This window comes from Vombatus ursinus, unplaced genomic scaffold (assembly GCF_900497805.2).
Source record: "Vombatus ursinus unplaced genomic scaffold, bare-nosed wombat genome assembly UNPS02007344.1, whole genome shotgun sequence".
In the NCBI taxonomy this organism is placed as follows: Eukaryota; Metazoa; Chordata; class Mammalia; order Diprotodontia; family Vombatidae; genus Vombatus; species Vombatus ursinus.
The window spans coordinates 2,687,543-2,705,527 of record NW_020947122.1 but is presented as its reverse complement, the minus strand read 5'-3'; the positions used below and the strand labels follow the sequence as shown (position 1 = coordinate 2,705,527).

General features: G+C 38.4%; 1 protein-coding gene across 2 annotated transcripts in view; it reads right to left on the bottom strand.

Annotated features, from left to right (window-relative positions):
* FAT3 (FAT atypical cadherin 3) overlaps window positions 1-17,985 on the bottom strand; it is a 544,819-nt gene that overhangs the window by 29,134 nt on the left and 497,700 nt on the right. For both annotated transcript variants that reach the window (XM_027849349.1, XM_027849350.1), the window contains exons 19-20: window positions 11,870-12,004; window positions 9,297-9,454 (exon numbers count right to left, since the gene is read on the bottom strand). In XM_027849349.1, the coding sequence (XP_027705150.1) occupies window positions 9,297-9,454; window positions 11,870-12,004 (293 nt within the window). The remainder of the gene's footprint in view (window positions 1-9,296; window positions 9,455-11,869; window positions 12,005-17,985) is intronic.

The following is a 17,985-nucleotide window of genomic DNA, read 5'->3' as shown; positions in this document are numbered from 1 at the left end:
TTCACTGATGCCTATTGTTTAATTTCCAATATCCTACCCCCACTTTGAACCTGATTTTTTTATATTTTAGTATTTTATTTTAAAAAAATTTTCTTCAGTTACATGTCAAAACAATTTAACATTTGTTTTTCAAAGTTTGAGTTCTCAATTCTCTCCCTCCCTACCTCCCCTCACTGAGAAGGCAAGCAGTTTGATAAAGGTTATACATGTGTAGAAAGACATTTATTTTCCCTCCAAATACCGCTGGGGCTATTGGTTTTAGAAGATCACTCAATGCACTATAACTACTCATGGTTAGACAGTTTCAAAAATAGATTCTACCTGGTCCTTTGAAGGCCCCCTAGTAATACCTGCTCTCCTCTGGGTTGTTGTCTATGACAGGTCAACCTAATAAGCTGCTTGCTTTATATGATTTTACTATTACATTGAATGCCTCATAAGGGAAGTATGAAACAAAGAACTGGACAGTGGGGTCCGGTATAAAGGAAATATTCTTATCTTGCAGACCATTAGTCCTGCTTCCATTCTGTCTCCCATGGTCACTTCCTGGGGAAGTAACCCTTGTGGAGATATGACCTCTGCAGATGCTGCAGCTGCAAACAGCTCAAAAACCAGGCTATTGAAGACTCAGAAGGGAAAATCCTTACCACCAGAGTACTTGGCCTTGTCAGTTCTCAGAAAATGGATATATCACAAAAGATGCATCGCCACCTGGGTTGCTTCGACACAATAAACACCACTTGGCCATTCCATCTAACTTGTAGCTGACATCTTTTATACGTGTTATGTTCCCCAAAATATTAGAAGGTGAGCTGCTTGAGAGCAGATAGCACTGAGTCTAGCTATTTAAGCCAAAAGGGACTTTACTTAATTAAACAAGGGGAAACTGAGTCCAATTGTTTTAAGCACTGTCTGTGTGGCACAGTTTTCATTTTTATAGGTTTAAAGGGGGTAATGGATTATGCAAGAGTGGAGAAGTATCAAGGATCTTACGGTATTTTTTTTTTTTGTAGTTCCTATGTTTACATTCTCAAACTGTGATATCTATGTTTTTACACTAATACATTTTCCTTTATGAGAATCTTGTGAATTCATCAAGAATGTGATTTTGTACATATTCTCATTGTCATGGTGACTCCAGGACGGAGTAGGTTTTATTCTTCCTCTTCAGGTGACTGTCCTGCTTTTATATTTGCATCCTCAGTACATTGCATGTATTCAGTGCTTAATAAATGCTTTTTCATTCCTTCATTGAAGAGAAATGTTAAACCCCGAATTAAAGTGTATACTCTTGAAGGGGGACTCTGATTACTCATTACTACATCAGCTCTTTGAGGACAGGGTCTGTCTTTCTTTCTGCATATATGGATTCCCAGTGCTTAGGACAGTCCGGCACCTAAGTGCTTAATGAATGCTTGCTGACTGGACTCATCGTGGCAGGAGGTGACCCTGGGTTTTTGAGAGCCACGTAAGCTCTGGAAGGTGCTAACAAACTGGAAAGGCTTTCAAACACAGAACCTATGACAGACTTCATGCATCTATTGCTGACTAGCCTAGCTAAATTTGTCGAAGCTCTCAAATGAGATAATCTATGTAAATACTAGCTATTATTGTTATCATCATGATTATCATTATTATAATAATTAGAGTGGAGAGTTGGCCTTTAACCTCTGGCACGCCTTACAGCACTGTGTGTCTGTGAAAGCCACCATCTCAACCTTTGTTGACAATTCTGTAGGAGCACCCCGTGTGAATATGAGGGAGTGAACTATGAGCGGAAAGTTGGCCAGTTCATTTGGAATCACTGAGCATTTCTTTTTCAGGGTCCTAGCTTCAGCATTCTTCCTATTTTTCTTTAAAAAAGAAAAAAAAACACACATCAAAAACCCCTTCATTTCAGGTCATTAACAGTAAGGGCCACATAAATGTCAATGGAACACAGAGTAATATACTGAGAGAGTCTTAGTAAAGTGTGTTTTATTGATGATAGACCTGTCAGGGATTATTAGAGTCCCACTTAGTCTCTTAGACTATTTCTTTATCTAGGCTTTACCATGTTCCACAGATCATTAGTTTTTTGGGACTTTCTCCTTGACTCCTTTGTCGCGGTTCTGTTACTGCTCATGTGGTATATACACAGCACAAATGTATGTTACATAAAAGCATATATGTGAAAATCTTTGCGAACTTAATACAGCTTTGGGAATTTAAGTAACTAATGAGTGCTTTGTAATCTTGTGTAAACTACGTAGCTTCTCTGGGTCCAGGATTCTTTAACTGCATGGAAGAGATAACTACAATAACTTACTTTTTACAAGGATATTGTAATGTTAATGTTAAGCTCTACCACACACAAGCAATACATATGTACATACATACCTCTCAAACATCCAAATTAAAAAGAGACAAATACATATAGTAGGAGTGTTTATTTTCCTGAGAAATTTTAAGTGTAATAAATGGGTGTTGGATGGTTAATTTTTTGGTTCAGTGAAATAACTGAATGAATATTGTAAATCACACCAGAATACATGCTTGGCCATGACTCTTGGATAATGTCCATATTTGTATATCAATGTAAGTAATAAAATGATCAAATGATCCTTTGGGGACTTCCTCCTTCTTGCACAGTCCATCTGCTGTTACGTGCTATGGCTTTAATATAATGCCTACCAATCTATGAGGGATGGGAAGAGGAAGGAGGGTGAATATTTGGTTGGTGCTGTTACATTTTATGAGAGTTTTTGTCAAAAAGCTGGATAGAATTAAGATTTCACTAATTCCAAACTCCTCTCACACTTGGTTTGATACTGAAGCCACAATCTCATTCAAGAGAACTGAAGTGGTATTAATATATATAAAATGATACAGATCACTGAGCACAAAGTAACATGTAGTTTTTCTACATTTATTGAATGGAAAGGGAACTACAGCACATCAGTCCATCTTTATTTTTAAATTTTATTTTATTTTGAAATTTTAATTTAATTTTAAAATTTTACTTTATTCTATTTTTTTGAAAATAACATTCACTTTGAATTTAATAGTTGCTCATATTTATACTATGCTTTAAGGTTTGTAAAGTGCTCTTCACACCATCATCTCATTTGATTTTAAAAATTGTTGGGTGGGGCCTTGGAAATTATATACCTTTTTAGAAGGCTAACATAATAGAATGTTGTCCCCAAGCTTCCTCTTCACCAAAACTTGTTAATCCTTTTCAGTTTCAAATGTAGGTGGTAATGCAAAAGGAAATAAAATATTGGTTGCTCTTTTTATGTCTGATCAATCCTGGAGAAATATAACCAAACATTATTTCCCTTTACTGTCTTTAAAACAGGCCAGATCCCAAATAACCCACCTTTTACAGTGATAAAGTGTCCCATTAGTCAGTGGACAAGCTGTTACAACTGAAGTTCAGGCATGAATGAAACGCTTTATTACTGAATATCAATGGTACTGTAATTGGTACGCTACTCTGGGTGGGGGTGGGCAGAAGTTAGGGATAAGCAATTTGTTCAGTGGAATTTATTATTTATAGACTCAGTGTTATAAAATATTTGGAGTCTCTGAGTTGCTTGAAATCAGTCATGATTTCCAGGCATCAGCATGGATTCCAATGGCCTGGAGTCTCAGAGTCATTAGACTGGAGCTAAAAGAAATCACATTGTAGGCAAAGGCAGATTTTAATAAAAATTAAACTTACGGCAGAAAGAATTAACCTTTCTTGTCACAGTGTTCAATGCTGCTAGGGAGATTATATATGAGTGGGGATTGATTAGAGACATCCTCCCCTCCCCCCCAACCTTACAGGCATGATGGGAAGAAGACTGAGAAGATGAAGATTTTAATCAGAGCCATTTAATCAGAGCTATCCTCAAATGCAATGGAAAGCCACCATAAGGGAGTCATTCCTCAACTCTAAAGGTCTTTCAAGCAGAAGCTGGTCTAATCCTCATGTGAGGGTGCTGATAGTTCAGGCTGGGATTGCACTAAAGTCCTCTTTGTCTCTTAGATAGACACTGTGGGTTCAATAATTTGTGAAGAACTGATGTTTTAAAGCCTGCTTTAAAGTTTATTTAAATGTATACATTTGGCACGTTCACAAACCCAAACCCAATCTCACTTACCTGCCACTGAGGTCCTCCCCAACTACTCTGAGCTCACATTCAGGTCTCCATCCTTTGAATTCTTATAGCTTTTTATTACCTATACTTTTAATTTTGCATTTATCTTAGGTTGCCTTGCAGTGTTACTTAACTTTTCATAATTCCCTCTAGAGTTATATCTTTTTATAGTCATCTTGTCTACTAGTCTACTTGTCTTAGCCATTCCTGATACTTAGCACTCCACTACTGTCTCCTTGAATGAGTCTGGAATGCAATTCCTCCTGACTTTTGCATTTTAGAATGTATAGCTTCCTTTAAGTTTTAGTTCAGGTACCACCTCTTATGGGAAGTCTTTCCTATCTCCCTTAGTTGTTAGTTCTCTCTCCCTCCTTAAATTATCTGATTCTTACTTATACACATATATGCTATAGCCCTCAGTAGAATGGAAGGTCCATGAAGGCAAGCCCTTTAAGTATTTCCAGTAACTAGCACAGTGCTTTGCCTATTTTTGTCGCTGTTCAGTTGTTTCACTTGTGTCCAACTCTTTGTCATCCCATTTGGGGTTTTCTTGGCAAAGGTACTGGAGTGGTTTGCCATTTCCTTCTCCAGCTCATTTTACAGATGAGGAAACTGAGGCAAACAGAGTTGAGTGACTTGCCCAGGGTCACACAGCCTGATTTGAACTCGGGTCTTCCTGACTCCAGGGCCGGTGTGTTCGATTTACACCACTACCTAGCTACCCCAGTAGGTGCTTAATAAATACTTGTTCTCTTGGGGGTTTTTGTGTCACTGGCTAGGCTATCCAGCTGCCTGAGGTCCAGGCATCCAGGAGTCAGCCGTGATGAATTTGAGCCACAGGGGCAGCAAAGGCTGCACCATCAGATACATCCCTGCCATATAAAACAATACCATACTCTGAACGTTCAGAAGCCTGACAGTTACATGTTAAGTGTTGGGGCCTGACATATGGAGCTTTAATTCCAAAGCTTCACGAACACCCTCACTTCATTCTATCGCCATGCAATTCTCTGAGAGACATCTTCCACCTACTTTGTTATTCCAAGTGCTTTCCAAAGATGGCACGCTAACTCAGAAAATACAAGGAACCAGAACTCACAATTGAAACAATGCGTTTCTACTTCATTGGCTGCTGAACAAAAGCACAAGGTATACACAACTGCACCAAAACCCAATAAAATGAAGTCTTGCAAGAGGCACAAAATGCCAAGCAAACAGATTCAAATTCCCAAAGTGGATGTTCAGAGCTATTAATAGTTTAGTACAGATGTGCTCTGATTTAAGACAGCCCAACATATGAAAAACCCCAAATATACAAAGACAAGCAATTTGGGGGTGAGAATTAGCATCACAAAAGTATTCATAAAATTCTCCTTTAAATAGCAGGCTCTTCTAGTATATTTCAAATATGACTGCTTTTACAAAAAATGGAATTTACATAAATTTCAGCAACATACTTGTTTTAGAAGATGAAGTTCACGCCAGAATCTTTGTATCTGTCAAACATCAATAATTTTTTGTTTGATTTATATCCCAGGATTTAGAAAAGAGGTTGCTTTTCAGATTAAAGTGAAATGTCAAGGTTAAGAGAAGCCCCATTTTGGAGGAAACAGAAATCCTGTCTGTGAGTGCTTTTGATTACCCCAAGTTCAATGCCATGGAAGATATTTATTCATTAGAATTCCATTCGCTAAGCATTTAATGAGAACATACTATGTGTAAGATACTGTAAACTTTCGCTTAATAAAAAAAACTGCATTCATCAAAGGCTTCAGGCCCCTACTTGAACTTCGAAGCAAGAGAGGAAGGCAAAGAGGGACCAAGGAAGCAAAGACAGGTATTGGTAAAGAATAGAACAGAAGCTGCACAAATTGGTTGGTTTCTTTGCATTATGCTTTATAGACAGAATAGGTAGAAGAATCCCATAATAGTTCCTGAAAATTTCACTTTCATTCTCCACCTTTAAACACATTCTGAAAACATCTGATGTTCACAGGGGAGCCTGTCTTGAAAGCAAATCAAAATATAGAAAAATCTAGAGCCCTCAATTTTGTATGTATTTTTCTTTTCCCACTATAAAAAGCTGATCATAATCTTCTGGTCAATAAAGTCTAGCTACATAGAAATATTCTTCTCAACATTGCCTTCCAAAAAAACATGGATAATATTTTCCCCCCAAATTGAAGAAAAAAGCTTGAGTATGGGATTTTCTGTAAGCTTCTTCTAAGGCTAAGGTTTTTAATTTGGGTTGCATGAACTTAAAAACCCATATCTTTAAAACTATATCAATATAATTGGTTTCCTTTGCAAATCATTTTTATTTTATACACTTTATTTATTTATTTTAAAACCATAGTTTTGTTTTATGCATTTTAAAGCATTATTTTGAGGAGGGGTCCAATGGTTTCACCAGATTTCCAAAGGGGTCCATGACACAAAAACGGTTAGGAAATACTTGCTCTAAGGATAATCATAGCCACCAAAGGTGGACATTATCTGATATTTTTGTCAGATAGAGCACTTAGTATGATATGTTAGGGACCAAACCAGTCGAATTGTTCCTTTTTGACTTGGGCTCCAATAAGAGTGCCATAATATCCAGCAAAAAGGAGGTGATAGTTTCTCTGTACTCTGCATTGGTGAAAACCCATCTGGACTATTTGGTAGGGTTCAGGGTACCACATTTTAGGTGACACTGATAAATTGGAGAGACTCATAAGGATGGCAGCCAAGATGATGAGGAAGCGCATCGAGATCATGTCAGCAAATGAAAGGTTTGGGAACGTGCAGTAGGGAGAAGAGAAGACATGGCAGCATGATACCTCTCCAAGGACTTGAAAGGCTATCGTGGAGGAGGGATGAGCTGGGCTCTGTGCGTCCTCAACCGGCAGAAGTAGTAGCAATGGCTGGAAGCTCCAAAGAGCCAAACTTAAGCCTGACAGTAGGAAAATCTTTCTAATAACTACAGCCAAGAGTGGAATGGCCTGCCTCAGGAGGCAGTGGTCACTGGTGCTCTTCCAGTAAAGGCTGGATGCCTTCTTGTGGGGATGTTGTAGATGGGATCCTTGTTCTTGGATGGATTGTACTACATAGCCATTGAGGTCCTTTCTGGCTCTAGATGCTGACTGACGTTCCAGGGAATAATAAGCATTAGGCGCCTGAATTGTGCTTCTGGTCTTCTGATCCCATAGGCACACACAGGCTATGTGGGTGTACAGGGGTCAGCAGGAAGCAAAGCAGGGTCCTTCCTTGGTGGTTTTTGGGGTAGGGTTCATGGTGTCTAGATGATTTCTAAAGTCCTTTCCAGTTCTGAGTTCCAAGATCCTAAATAGCCCTCCACAAGGGTAGATTTTCCCCAGCTGGCCACATCCCCTGAGGGCAGAATCTCTAATAGAAAGATGATGACCACACCTGGTATAGAATGGCAGAGAGGGAGGTTTTATTTCTAGCTTGAAGAGGAGCTTCTCAATGACTTCTACTTACTCCCTTCACTGCCAATAGAACCCTCCCTTGAAATAAAGTTGCTTGGTTGTTATCTCTGTTGTTTGTTGTTTTTTTTTTTTTAATTTTGGAGGCAATGGGGGTTAAGTGGCTTGCCCAGTGTCACACAGCTAGCTAACAAGTGTCTGACGCTGGATCTGAACTCAGGTCCTCCTGCCTCCAGGGCAGGTACTCTATTTACTACGCCATCTAGTCGCCCACTGTTGTTGTTGTTGTTGAGCTGTTTCAATCATGTCTGACACTTCCTTTGCTTCTTGGCAAAGATACTGGAGTAGTCTGCCACTTCCTTCTCCAGTTCATTTTATAGATGAGGAAACTGAGGCAAACAGGGTTAAGTGACTTGCCCAGAGTCACACAGCTAGTAAGTGCCTGAGGCTAGATTTGAATTCAGGAAGATGAATCTTTCTGAGTTCAGGTCTGGCACTCTATCTACTGTGTTATTACAGTTGCCCAGAATAAAGTTGTACGGTTAAGCAAAACAAACCTAACGTACTGGGTGTGTTTGATTTGTTGTGTAGTCATTTTTCAGTTGTGACAACTCTTCACCACCTCTTTTGGATTCTTGGCAAAGATACTGGAGTTGTTTGTTATTTTCTTCTCCAGCTCATTTTACAGATAAGGGAACTGAGGCAAACAGGGTTAAGTCACAATATATCTGATTGGCTAGAGGTAAAAGCACGCTTCACTCGGCTCTAATGATCCCCCACCTCTCTTCTGAGAGGTGGGAGGGAGGTAGTATTGTCATTCTCTGAAGTCACAGTTGGCTACTACATTGATTGGATGTATGAACAGCCTTTGAAGATTTCTGAATTAGTACTAAAATTTCCTGTCCAAATAAGTCATTAGGTAAGTTTGTATATTTTGAGTTTAAAATTTCTCCAAAGAAATTAATCTGCATTTTGGTCTTTCATGTGTGGGTTTGATAAATATAACCACTCTCTCATTTTTTAAAATTTAAAAAAAATTTATTTTTTTCTTTCTTTTTCATTCTCTCATTTTTCAGGGAAATCTGTATATTTGTGATTTGCTGGGCTATTGTAGAATATGCAGTGCTAATTGCAGGGATGTTGAATACTGGCCCAGAAGGGGGATTTGGTTGGGAGGGGGTGTAGAGTGTCTTGTTCATAGATTCTATACATCTCAGGCATCCCTGGAAAGAACCCAGACTATTTTTTTTTCTTTTTTTTTTCAGACTGGTTTTTTAATGACAGAGGTGTTACAGCTGAGGAGTCAGGCTACTCTGTCAATGACCGGAAAACCAAAGTCCCCCATACTTCTGGCCTGAAGGCTCAGAACTGAAGCAGGCTTCATAATTGGGCAGGGAGAGGTGCTCAGTAGAGTGGAGGAGGATTACAGTTAATGCTATCCCCGGGGAAGAGTTGCTATGAATTGTTGAGTGAGTATAGCTGAAGGAGACTACTCTTGAACCTACTCCAGAGGGAGATGACACAATTTACAGAGTCAAGTTTGATGCTAGATGTTCAAAAGGAAAATGGGGGGACTGGCCCCACTCCCAGTTTGACTGCTGTCCTCTTTTGCCCTGAATTGTGCTTCTGGTCTTCTGATCCCAAAGACAGAATGATTACAGCATTCCCCGAATCAAGAGCCAAAATGGAAACATATAAGCTAAAGAAATGACTGCAGCAAAAGATAACCCACTTTAATTACCTTCAGAATTATGCAGGGATTTGCTCTGGTGTACATTATAATCCCATTGCTTTGCAGTGTTCGCAGACGCAGAGCCAACTTAAATTCCTCTTTCTTGCTATTTTCAGAAAGCCGGTATTTGATGTAACTGTTTCCAGCAAAGCTTAGAGAAGTGTGCCCTAAAAGAATCATTATGAGAAGATACATATACTTTTAATGTTCATAAATGAGCAGGGACACACAAAATTACCCAACAACTGCCAAGCGAGTTAATTAAAGATCACGCGCAGCTAATGAAGCCATTTTTGGAGAAAGCTTTTAAATAAAAAACTACCAACCTCAGATTAAAAACAGTTTCTCCATTACATACCACACTTCTTAAATTTGGGTTGAAAAAAATTATTAAGCAATTAGATCCCAGGGATCTGGGTTGCCCCTGTGACAATGGGAAATTTAACATTTCAAAACCCGAATTATCACTGTGCCACTGTAACTCTTCCTATAAAGAATCAGCAAAATTCTACCTTTCAAAAAGATGCAACAAATGGCTTTTGAAGGGACTGAAGCGCTTTTAGTACCATCAAATGAAATTCCACTACTAAATAAAATTGTTCCCCTCCTTTCAAGTAATGGATTTCCCAAGTATTGCAAAATAAAAGTCAGTTCGAACTGATCTTTACTAAGGATGATTATAAATAATTAAAAAATGACACTTTACCTAATATTTCCAACACATTTGAAATGTTTATAAAGTAAGTTCCTGAAATGTCTGGTTTTAAGTGTGAGTCTCTTTTTCTTCCTTACAAAGATTTTAATTGGCAATGATCAAAACTGAAATACTAGATAGAGAAATTCCATTTTATACAGGAAGACTTTCCCAAACCCTCTTAATTCTAATGCCTTCCTTTTTTCAGTTCTTTCCTATTTATCCTGTATATAGCTTGTTTGTACATATTTGTTTGCTTGTTGTTTTTTCTGTTAGATTGTGAGCTCTTTGAGAGCAGGGAATGTCTTTTGTCTTATTTTTTCATCCCCAGAGCTTAGCATTATGCCTGGCACATAGAAGGTGCTTAACACATGCTTACTGATTATTGAGTGAGGAAGAGAACAAAATTTCTGTCAATCTATTAATAGGATAATAAGCATAAGGAAAATTAAGGGTCGATGTCATAGATGTGGATTATGTGACTTGATGGGCAGAAGGGAAGTTTGGAGAGAAAAGATTTGGGCTCTAGTCTAAATATCCTGTAAATACTATACATCTATTTACTCATGCACATTCTGAATATATTGAGTAAATTGTCATTTTCTAACTCTAACTCTTTTTAAAAAGTAAACAGTATCTTCAAAGGGTAGGTTCCTGGGGATGATTAATGGAGTATGGAAGTCACCCCACTTTGTATACAGCTTTGTTCTTGGGGTTGATAGCTAAGAATATTGTATTGTAATCTCTAAATAACTGAGCTAGAAATGTCAAAAATCCCGACTGAGTCTGAGTCTTGACTGCAAATTTTTTCATATTTTTGAATTTCAGACATGCTTCATAATAACAAAATGACATTTTGGTAATGACTAATGATTATATTTCCCTTTTTTTTCCCAATAATATATTTTAACAATCAATGTTAGAATTCAAAAAGTCATGCTTGGAAATGAATGAAGGCCACAACAGCCAAATTGAAAGCTGGATGAAGGTCAAGAAGGGAAGATTTAAAGCTAAAATCACATAAATAAGATTTTTTTTTCCAGGACATGACGGTGGATGCTTCTGCTTTTATGAAATATGCTACTATCCATCTCAAAAGGAGAATACATTCCTTACTGGTCCAAGTGTGCTTGGTTTATTCCATAGACCATGATTGACTTTTCCATCTAAAGTACTATCTTCTTATGATGGCAGATTTATGCAACACTCTGAATAGCAAGGACTACACTAAAGATGGGCTGCCCTTTGCTCCAACAATCTTCTATTTTCTATAATGTCATACTTTTAAAATACATCAGATGAAACCAAAAAAGCCTACAGCATTTTTTTTTTGTCATTCCATTATAAATAATACATAGTTATTTCACTTTTATTTAGTAGAAATACTGAATTCTGGGTTCTGGATTCCTGGTAGAACCCAGTGGCACAAAGAAGGCATTTAAATAAAATGCTTGTTGACTGACAGCTCCCCCCTCACAACATCGGATGTGAGGATATTACAAGCTCACAGATTTAGAGCAGAAAGAGATCTTAGAGGTCACTGAATCCTCATTTTACAGATGAGGGAATGATGACCTAGAGAGATGAAGTGATTTGCCCAAGGTTGCATAGTGACCTATGGGTCTGAGACAGGACTTCCTGATTCTAAATCCATCACGCAGTCTATGATCTCCAGGTTGGAGTGGCTACCCAAATGAATGAGAGCAAGAAGCTTGGAGGAATCTCAAATAAGTTTGGAGAGTATGTGTTACACTGGGTCAATTCAGAAAGACATTTCATATGCTGTCAAGAAATGCCTTTTAAGAGTTTGGGGGGAATGATTTAATCAAGGTGTTAAGTGCTATAAGAACCAAAGTTAGAATATTCCTTATTCAACACCATTCTGTACCTGAGCATTCGCCAAGTTTTCCTGGTGGACACTGACAGATGAATGGTCTTCTATTGGCTTCATAACCAACACACTGCATGTCCCCAGGACAGGGCTTCTCCATGCAAGGATCATTCGACCCTGGACAGAGTCCTCCTATTACAAATGGAACAACACAGTTAAGTATACAAAGAAATGAATGGAATGCAGAAACTGGCCAAGAATAGTGCTACAGAACAGTGAAGATTCAGAGAGAAGATCTGAGGGCAGCACTATCTTATATGGACTTCCTACATTACGGTGTACCTGTAGAATACCTCAAATATCTATGCTTATGTTGCTGCAATGACACTGGAAAAAAGATTTCCAATTTAAAACTGAATTAGACCTGGATTACACCAATTCCATCAAGAAGACTGGGAAAATATTTATCATCTCACTACTGGAGATTTGCAGATATATGGTTTCTTGGGATTGATGAAAATCTGGAGATTACAGGATCGGGAGCTAGAAGAAACCTAGAGAAATTATCTAGTCTACTTCCCTAATTTTTACAGGTAAAGAGGACAAGTGTTTTGACCAAGGTTGTATAGGTAAGTTACCTGGGATTTGAACCCAGGTCTTCTAACTCTCAATCTAATGCTCCTTCCCCCCCGACCCTTTCCCCTTTCCATGCTCCATGTGACGTTTATCATCAAGGTTGGGCCAAAGGGTGAGGTAGAGGTGGATTTGTTCTCCAGGTACCCACCAAGAGCCTTTAATTTAGCCTAAATCTGCATAGAATCTAAGTGATTAAAAAGAATATTGCTATGGATTCCAAAGAAAGAGCGAATCATTTTGCTGAATTGATTTAGAGTTATGGAGGCAAAGCACTTGCCTATTTCCTAATCTCTTCTACTACATGCTGTTTTACTATGTGCAAATGTGATATAGCAACATTGATGAAAAGTAGAATTAGCCATTTCAAAGGAAAATGTCCTTCCCAACCATGACCCTAATGGAACAGGAGGATGAAACTCATATTAATTCTTTAGAAAAAAAAATCCTGGGAAGCAGATTAACAGATTTAACTATGAAATTAGGCGCTAAATGAGTTATTTTGATTCTGCAACCTTGGCAAACAAGGAAATGTCCTTTTCATGGAATCTGGATATTTCAAAAGTAATTAGGCCATTTCCTACCTGGTGAGAGAGCTACTCCTTAAGTGTAAATTACATCAGGGTAAGTAATAAAGTGGCTATAAAAGGAGACAAATTAAAAATAACTCACAACTGGAACAGTAATTTTCTAAATAGCTTCCCAGTGGCCTAAAAGAGTTAAAGCCCCTTCATGTGAATTTAACACTTCTGGGGATTCAGCAGCTCCATCACTTGGCAAGATCTGGCCTATTATATTTTTCTTAGATTTCCATTCTATCCTGACCATTAAGCATATTGTCCTACTAAACATTAATTTCTTAGTCTAGAAGAAAATAGCAATTCAACTTTAACAACATATAAATATTTTAGGAACTGTAATCTTTGAGAGAAGCAATATAAGTGGCAAGAGCAAACCCAGAATTTATAAATTCTATTTTTCAGTGGTTTATAGCTTAGCCATAAAAGATGTTGCCTGGCCCTGAACCGGTTTATCATGTCTCAGCTGATGAAAGGATTTTTTAACAGAAAATTTAGAAATAACCATACATCTGGTTTTAAAGGAAGCAAGGAGAAAGAAGAAAGGATCTGGACACTTCACAGCAAGGGGAAACCTGTCGTTTAGTGACAATGATTCAACAAAAAGTCACCTTTCGACCTCTTTGGGAGTCCTTAGCGCTGCCATGCCTTTTTCAATGCTCCTTCATCTTATAAACAGTTGCTTGGGCATCCTATGTCTTCTTCCAACTAACTATTAATGACTAATGTTAAGGGGCTAGTGGTACTTTTAGGTAAAAACAAACTCTGTTTTGTCCAAATTTATAGACTATTCATAGATAATGGCTCAAGCACATTCTTCAATATTTACTTGCAAGAACAATAGGTAGGCTGGGGTAATAGTCACATTCCACTGGCATTAAGTCAACTCTCAATTATCTCTATGTGGATTATCCCTCCTTTCTGACACCCAGCACAATTCTAGGTCACTTCATTTGCAAGAAGGCTGATTTGTGCTCAGGGATTACAAACTACTATTAACATTTATCCAAGTCATTCCAAATAAGCAAGGTATATTTCTGTAAAAAATAGTTACAAGGTGCAGCCCCCAAACAAATGCTAATCATGTCTAGATCATCTTTGTTACCGGTCCCCTAATTTAGCATAATATCTGACTATGTATTCAGTCACTCTATCACTGACCAAACCACAGGAAATATCTTTTCTATTTCAACTATAAGGGTGATCCACATTACCATTTTTTTCCTTCTAAAAGCAATATCCCCAGCAGTCTTGCTTTGAAAAGGTTATTTAGAGAGAAGGCAAAAAGTTCTTGGTAAGGGGGTAGGATGGGGTAGAGTACTGTCTCGCTCAGTCTTTTTTTAGAATCCTTAAAGGTAACCTCTCTGATATCCTAACTGGAAAACACAGAATAGGAAACATTCTGACTGCAGCTGCTGTTTTATCTCTGGCCCTATTATTATTCCACTGTGCAACAAAGCTACCCCCACCAGGTCCTTAATGACAAAAGAGTACAACACAAGCGGTCCACCCTTAGGTAAATCTTACTGTATCTTTTCATCTATTGTGCCTCTCTGTCCTCTGTCTCCTTCTCTCTTCCTGTCTCTCTCTATCTTAATCTCTCCAAATGTCTTTGCCTCTTTCTCCCCACTTCCTTTCTCTGCATCTGTTAGTTTATTTCCATCCTTTACTCAAGTAAAGAAAGGCTAAAGAGTGAGGTTATTGAGCAAGCAGGTTTCTCCAAACTAGACCATGGCTTCTTCTTCTCTGTAAACATTTGGAAGCACTTAGGTCATGTCTAGAATATATACTGTTACAGGGGCTGAATTCCTTATAACTGATGTGGAACAGATCAACACCTGCCTCATCACGGCTCAGATACAATGAGATTCTAAGTTGTCTGAATCCTGGGAAAAAGTTTTAGCGGCAAAACCTTCTCTTTCCAGCTGCAGCTGAGGGCTCCCTAAATACATAAGACATGGTAAGCTCCAAACAACTCCTAATAACTTAATTTGCTTCGACAAATCACATGTTTACATAATTACTGTTTTAGGACATATATATGTCCTATAATTGTTATGGGCCACAAGGCACTTTTTTTCTTGTAAAACAATGTCCCGCTCAGCCCCCAGGAAGTGTCTGCCGACTTCTGTGAGAATAGTCTATCATCGTAACTATCCCTAAGGAATTGAGATTTAATCATAAATGTGTACTGGACTCAGGAACATCTATCTTAAAGGAGGGATGAAAGATTTATGCCATGAATTTTCAGGCTAGTCAATTTATATACAGAATTGGTGCCGAGGGGAAAGGGGTTCATTTTGTTAAGCCAAAAAGGTTCATTTTCACTCTGCATCATGGCAGAACCAAACGGGACTTGGTCGGTGTTTGCCATTTTAGTTCCCTTTCCAACCTGTATGTTACTTAAAAATACCTTTTGCACATGTTAAATTTTGCAGCACGTCAAAAACTAAAATCATCAGAACAGACTACTTTGGCCTATTCCTAGGTCAACCACATTCAGAAGGGAGTTCAAACCACTTCCTAAAGCCTGAACCTAATTACTCTGCTTTGCAGATATTTCCTGCAATCAAAACATTAAGAGGTTTCAAACCAAGAGATGCTAATCTGCCTGGCTACTAACTATGACTACTAACCCAGGAATGATGTAGGGCCTAGCCCAGCCATATTTGAACAGCTTTCCTTTTTTTTGTCAAATGCATGATTTGAAAGTTTGCAGAAGATATACAGTACTATATTAGGTAATAGCTGGCAATTTTTAATTTTATTTTGCTTTTTTAGTCTGGACTCATCTGTTCTTTCATCAAGTTCAGTAAAGTCTGAAGAGAGGAATTTCTCTCTATCAATGCTGATTGGCAACTTACAGTCTTAGAGAGTAGCCTGAGGTATTGAGAGGCTAAGGGATTTGCTCCAGGTCACAGAGGCAGTACTTGAACCCAGGGCCTCCTGACTTCCAAAGGTTGCACAGTTAGTATCTGTCAGAGAGGTAACTTGAGCATAGGTCTTTCTGACTGGGGCCAACTCTCTTTCCACTAAGCCACATTTCTTCTTGACTATTATTAACAAGCCTAATAGTTTCAGTAACCATATGAGGACTTTCCAACCCAGTCTTGTCTGCTTCCAAGGTATCCAGTTCAGACAGCTTCTTTGCCCAAGGTGAGGCTGCAAACAATATGCTCTACTTTGAAAGCAGCTTTAATCTCATAGTCAGGTGGTAATTTTAGACACAGGTAGGTTCTTGTGGTCGACAAACATGCAATTTATCTGGATTAAAAATGGCAGGTGCTTTGGAAGCAGCTGAGAGGAAGGGGATGCAGCTGGGCTCTCAGGGTGGATGCGCTGGCATCTTTAGAGTTTTCCCTCTCCTCTCTTCTTCATGACATTGAGATTTACCTGATGACACATACACAACATTCGAGGACTCAGCATCATCATCAGTCATCATTCACATTTTTACCTGGACCAGCGTCTAGATTTGTATCTGATTCATTCCAAGATGGAACCAGATAGGGTCTTGGTAAAGAGTTATTATCTCACATTAGAACTAATCCTGGCCAAGGCACACCACTAGCTCCCTTCTGCCTTTTTCTACGTAAGAAAATTTAAACTATAGAAACATACAGTACCTGCTTTGAGTTGGTCTCCTGTGGTTTCCTTAGAGAAGCCTAAATCATACAGTCTATTTGCTTGGCTGAACAACATTTTCTAGATGATTTCATCATTGTGCTGCGTATAACTTCATGCAATGATACTTTCCAGGGCATATATGTATATAGGTATGTATGTATATATGTGTGTATATAGATTATATATATATATACACACACACACATATATACACACACAAATATATAGGGTTAAATACTTACAATTTCATGCACATACTGAAAAGGGAAGCAGTGGCCTTAGATTCAGGAAGACCTGAGTTCAAGTCCTACTTTTTTGGGGGAGTGAGGTAATTGGGGTTAAGTGACTTGCCCAGGGTCACACAGCTAGTAAGTGTCAAGTGTCTGATGTCAAATTAGAACTCAGGTCCTCCTGACTCCAGGGCCAGTGCTCTATCTACTACACCACCTTGCTGCCCCATCAAGTTCTATTTCTGACACATACTAGCTGTGTGATCTCAGACAAGACTAATAACCTCTCTGTGCCCTGGGGAAGGCTATAACTTTCAGAGACAGTGTTGATCTACACAGATAGAGCAGATTCATCATAGGAAGCTCCCTACAGTACTGAAAATATAGATCTGGTCCAGACAAAAATCAGAAATGGCCATCCTACTTTTTAAGCCATAGGGGTATACCATATTGCAAGCTTTACAGATAGGTGATACTTTTATAGCCCTTTGAGGTTTATAAGGCCCTTTTACAGATATTATTTCTCTTGAGTTCCATAACAACACTTTGTTGGTAGGTACTAAATTATCATCACATCCCTATTTTATAGTTGACTGAATTATGCTTCAGAGAACTGGTTGGTTCTGCCCTTGCTCAAAAAGCCAGAAAGTGTTAGGAAGAAGATTTGAATTCAAGTCTTCCAGACTCTAAGCTCAGACCTCTATCTAGAAATATCATGCTGCCTCTTGCCATCAGGATAGTAAAAGAGTTAGTCCTACTAGACAGCTTAAGAAAGAGTTCATACACGTGGGACACGATATATCTGCACTTACATCATTTTGCTTTGTTACTTCAAAGGAATATCTTATGAATGGTGATATGTAGGGAAGGGATTGTTTGTGCTGCAGGTATTTAAGAGTGGGCTAATGGACTTTCCATAGATACAAAACAAAATTCAGGGCTATCTGAAATCATAAATGCCTCCCTTTCCTTTCTGGTAAAAGGTAACTAATTGCTTCCTTGTATAATGAAGATGGTGACTGATCGATGAGGGGTAGGAGGAAGAGGCCTTGTAGTACAATAATAATAATAATAATAATAATAATAATAATAATAATAATAATAA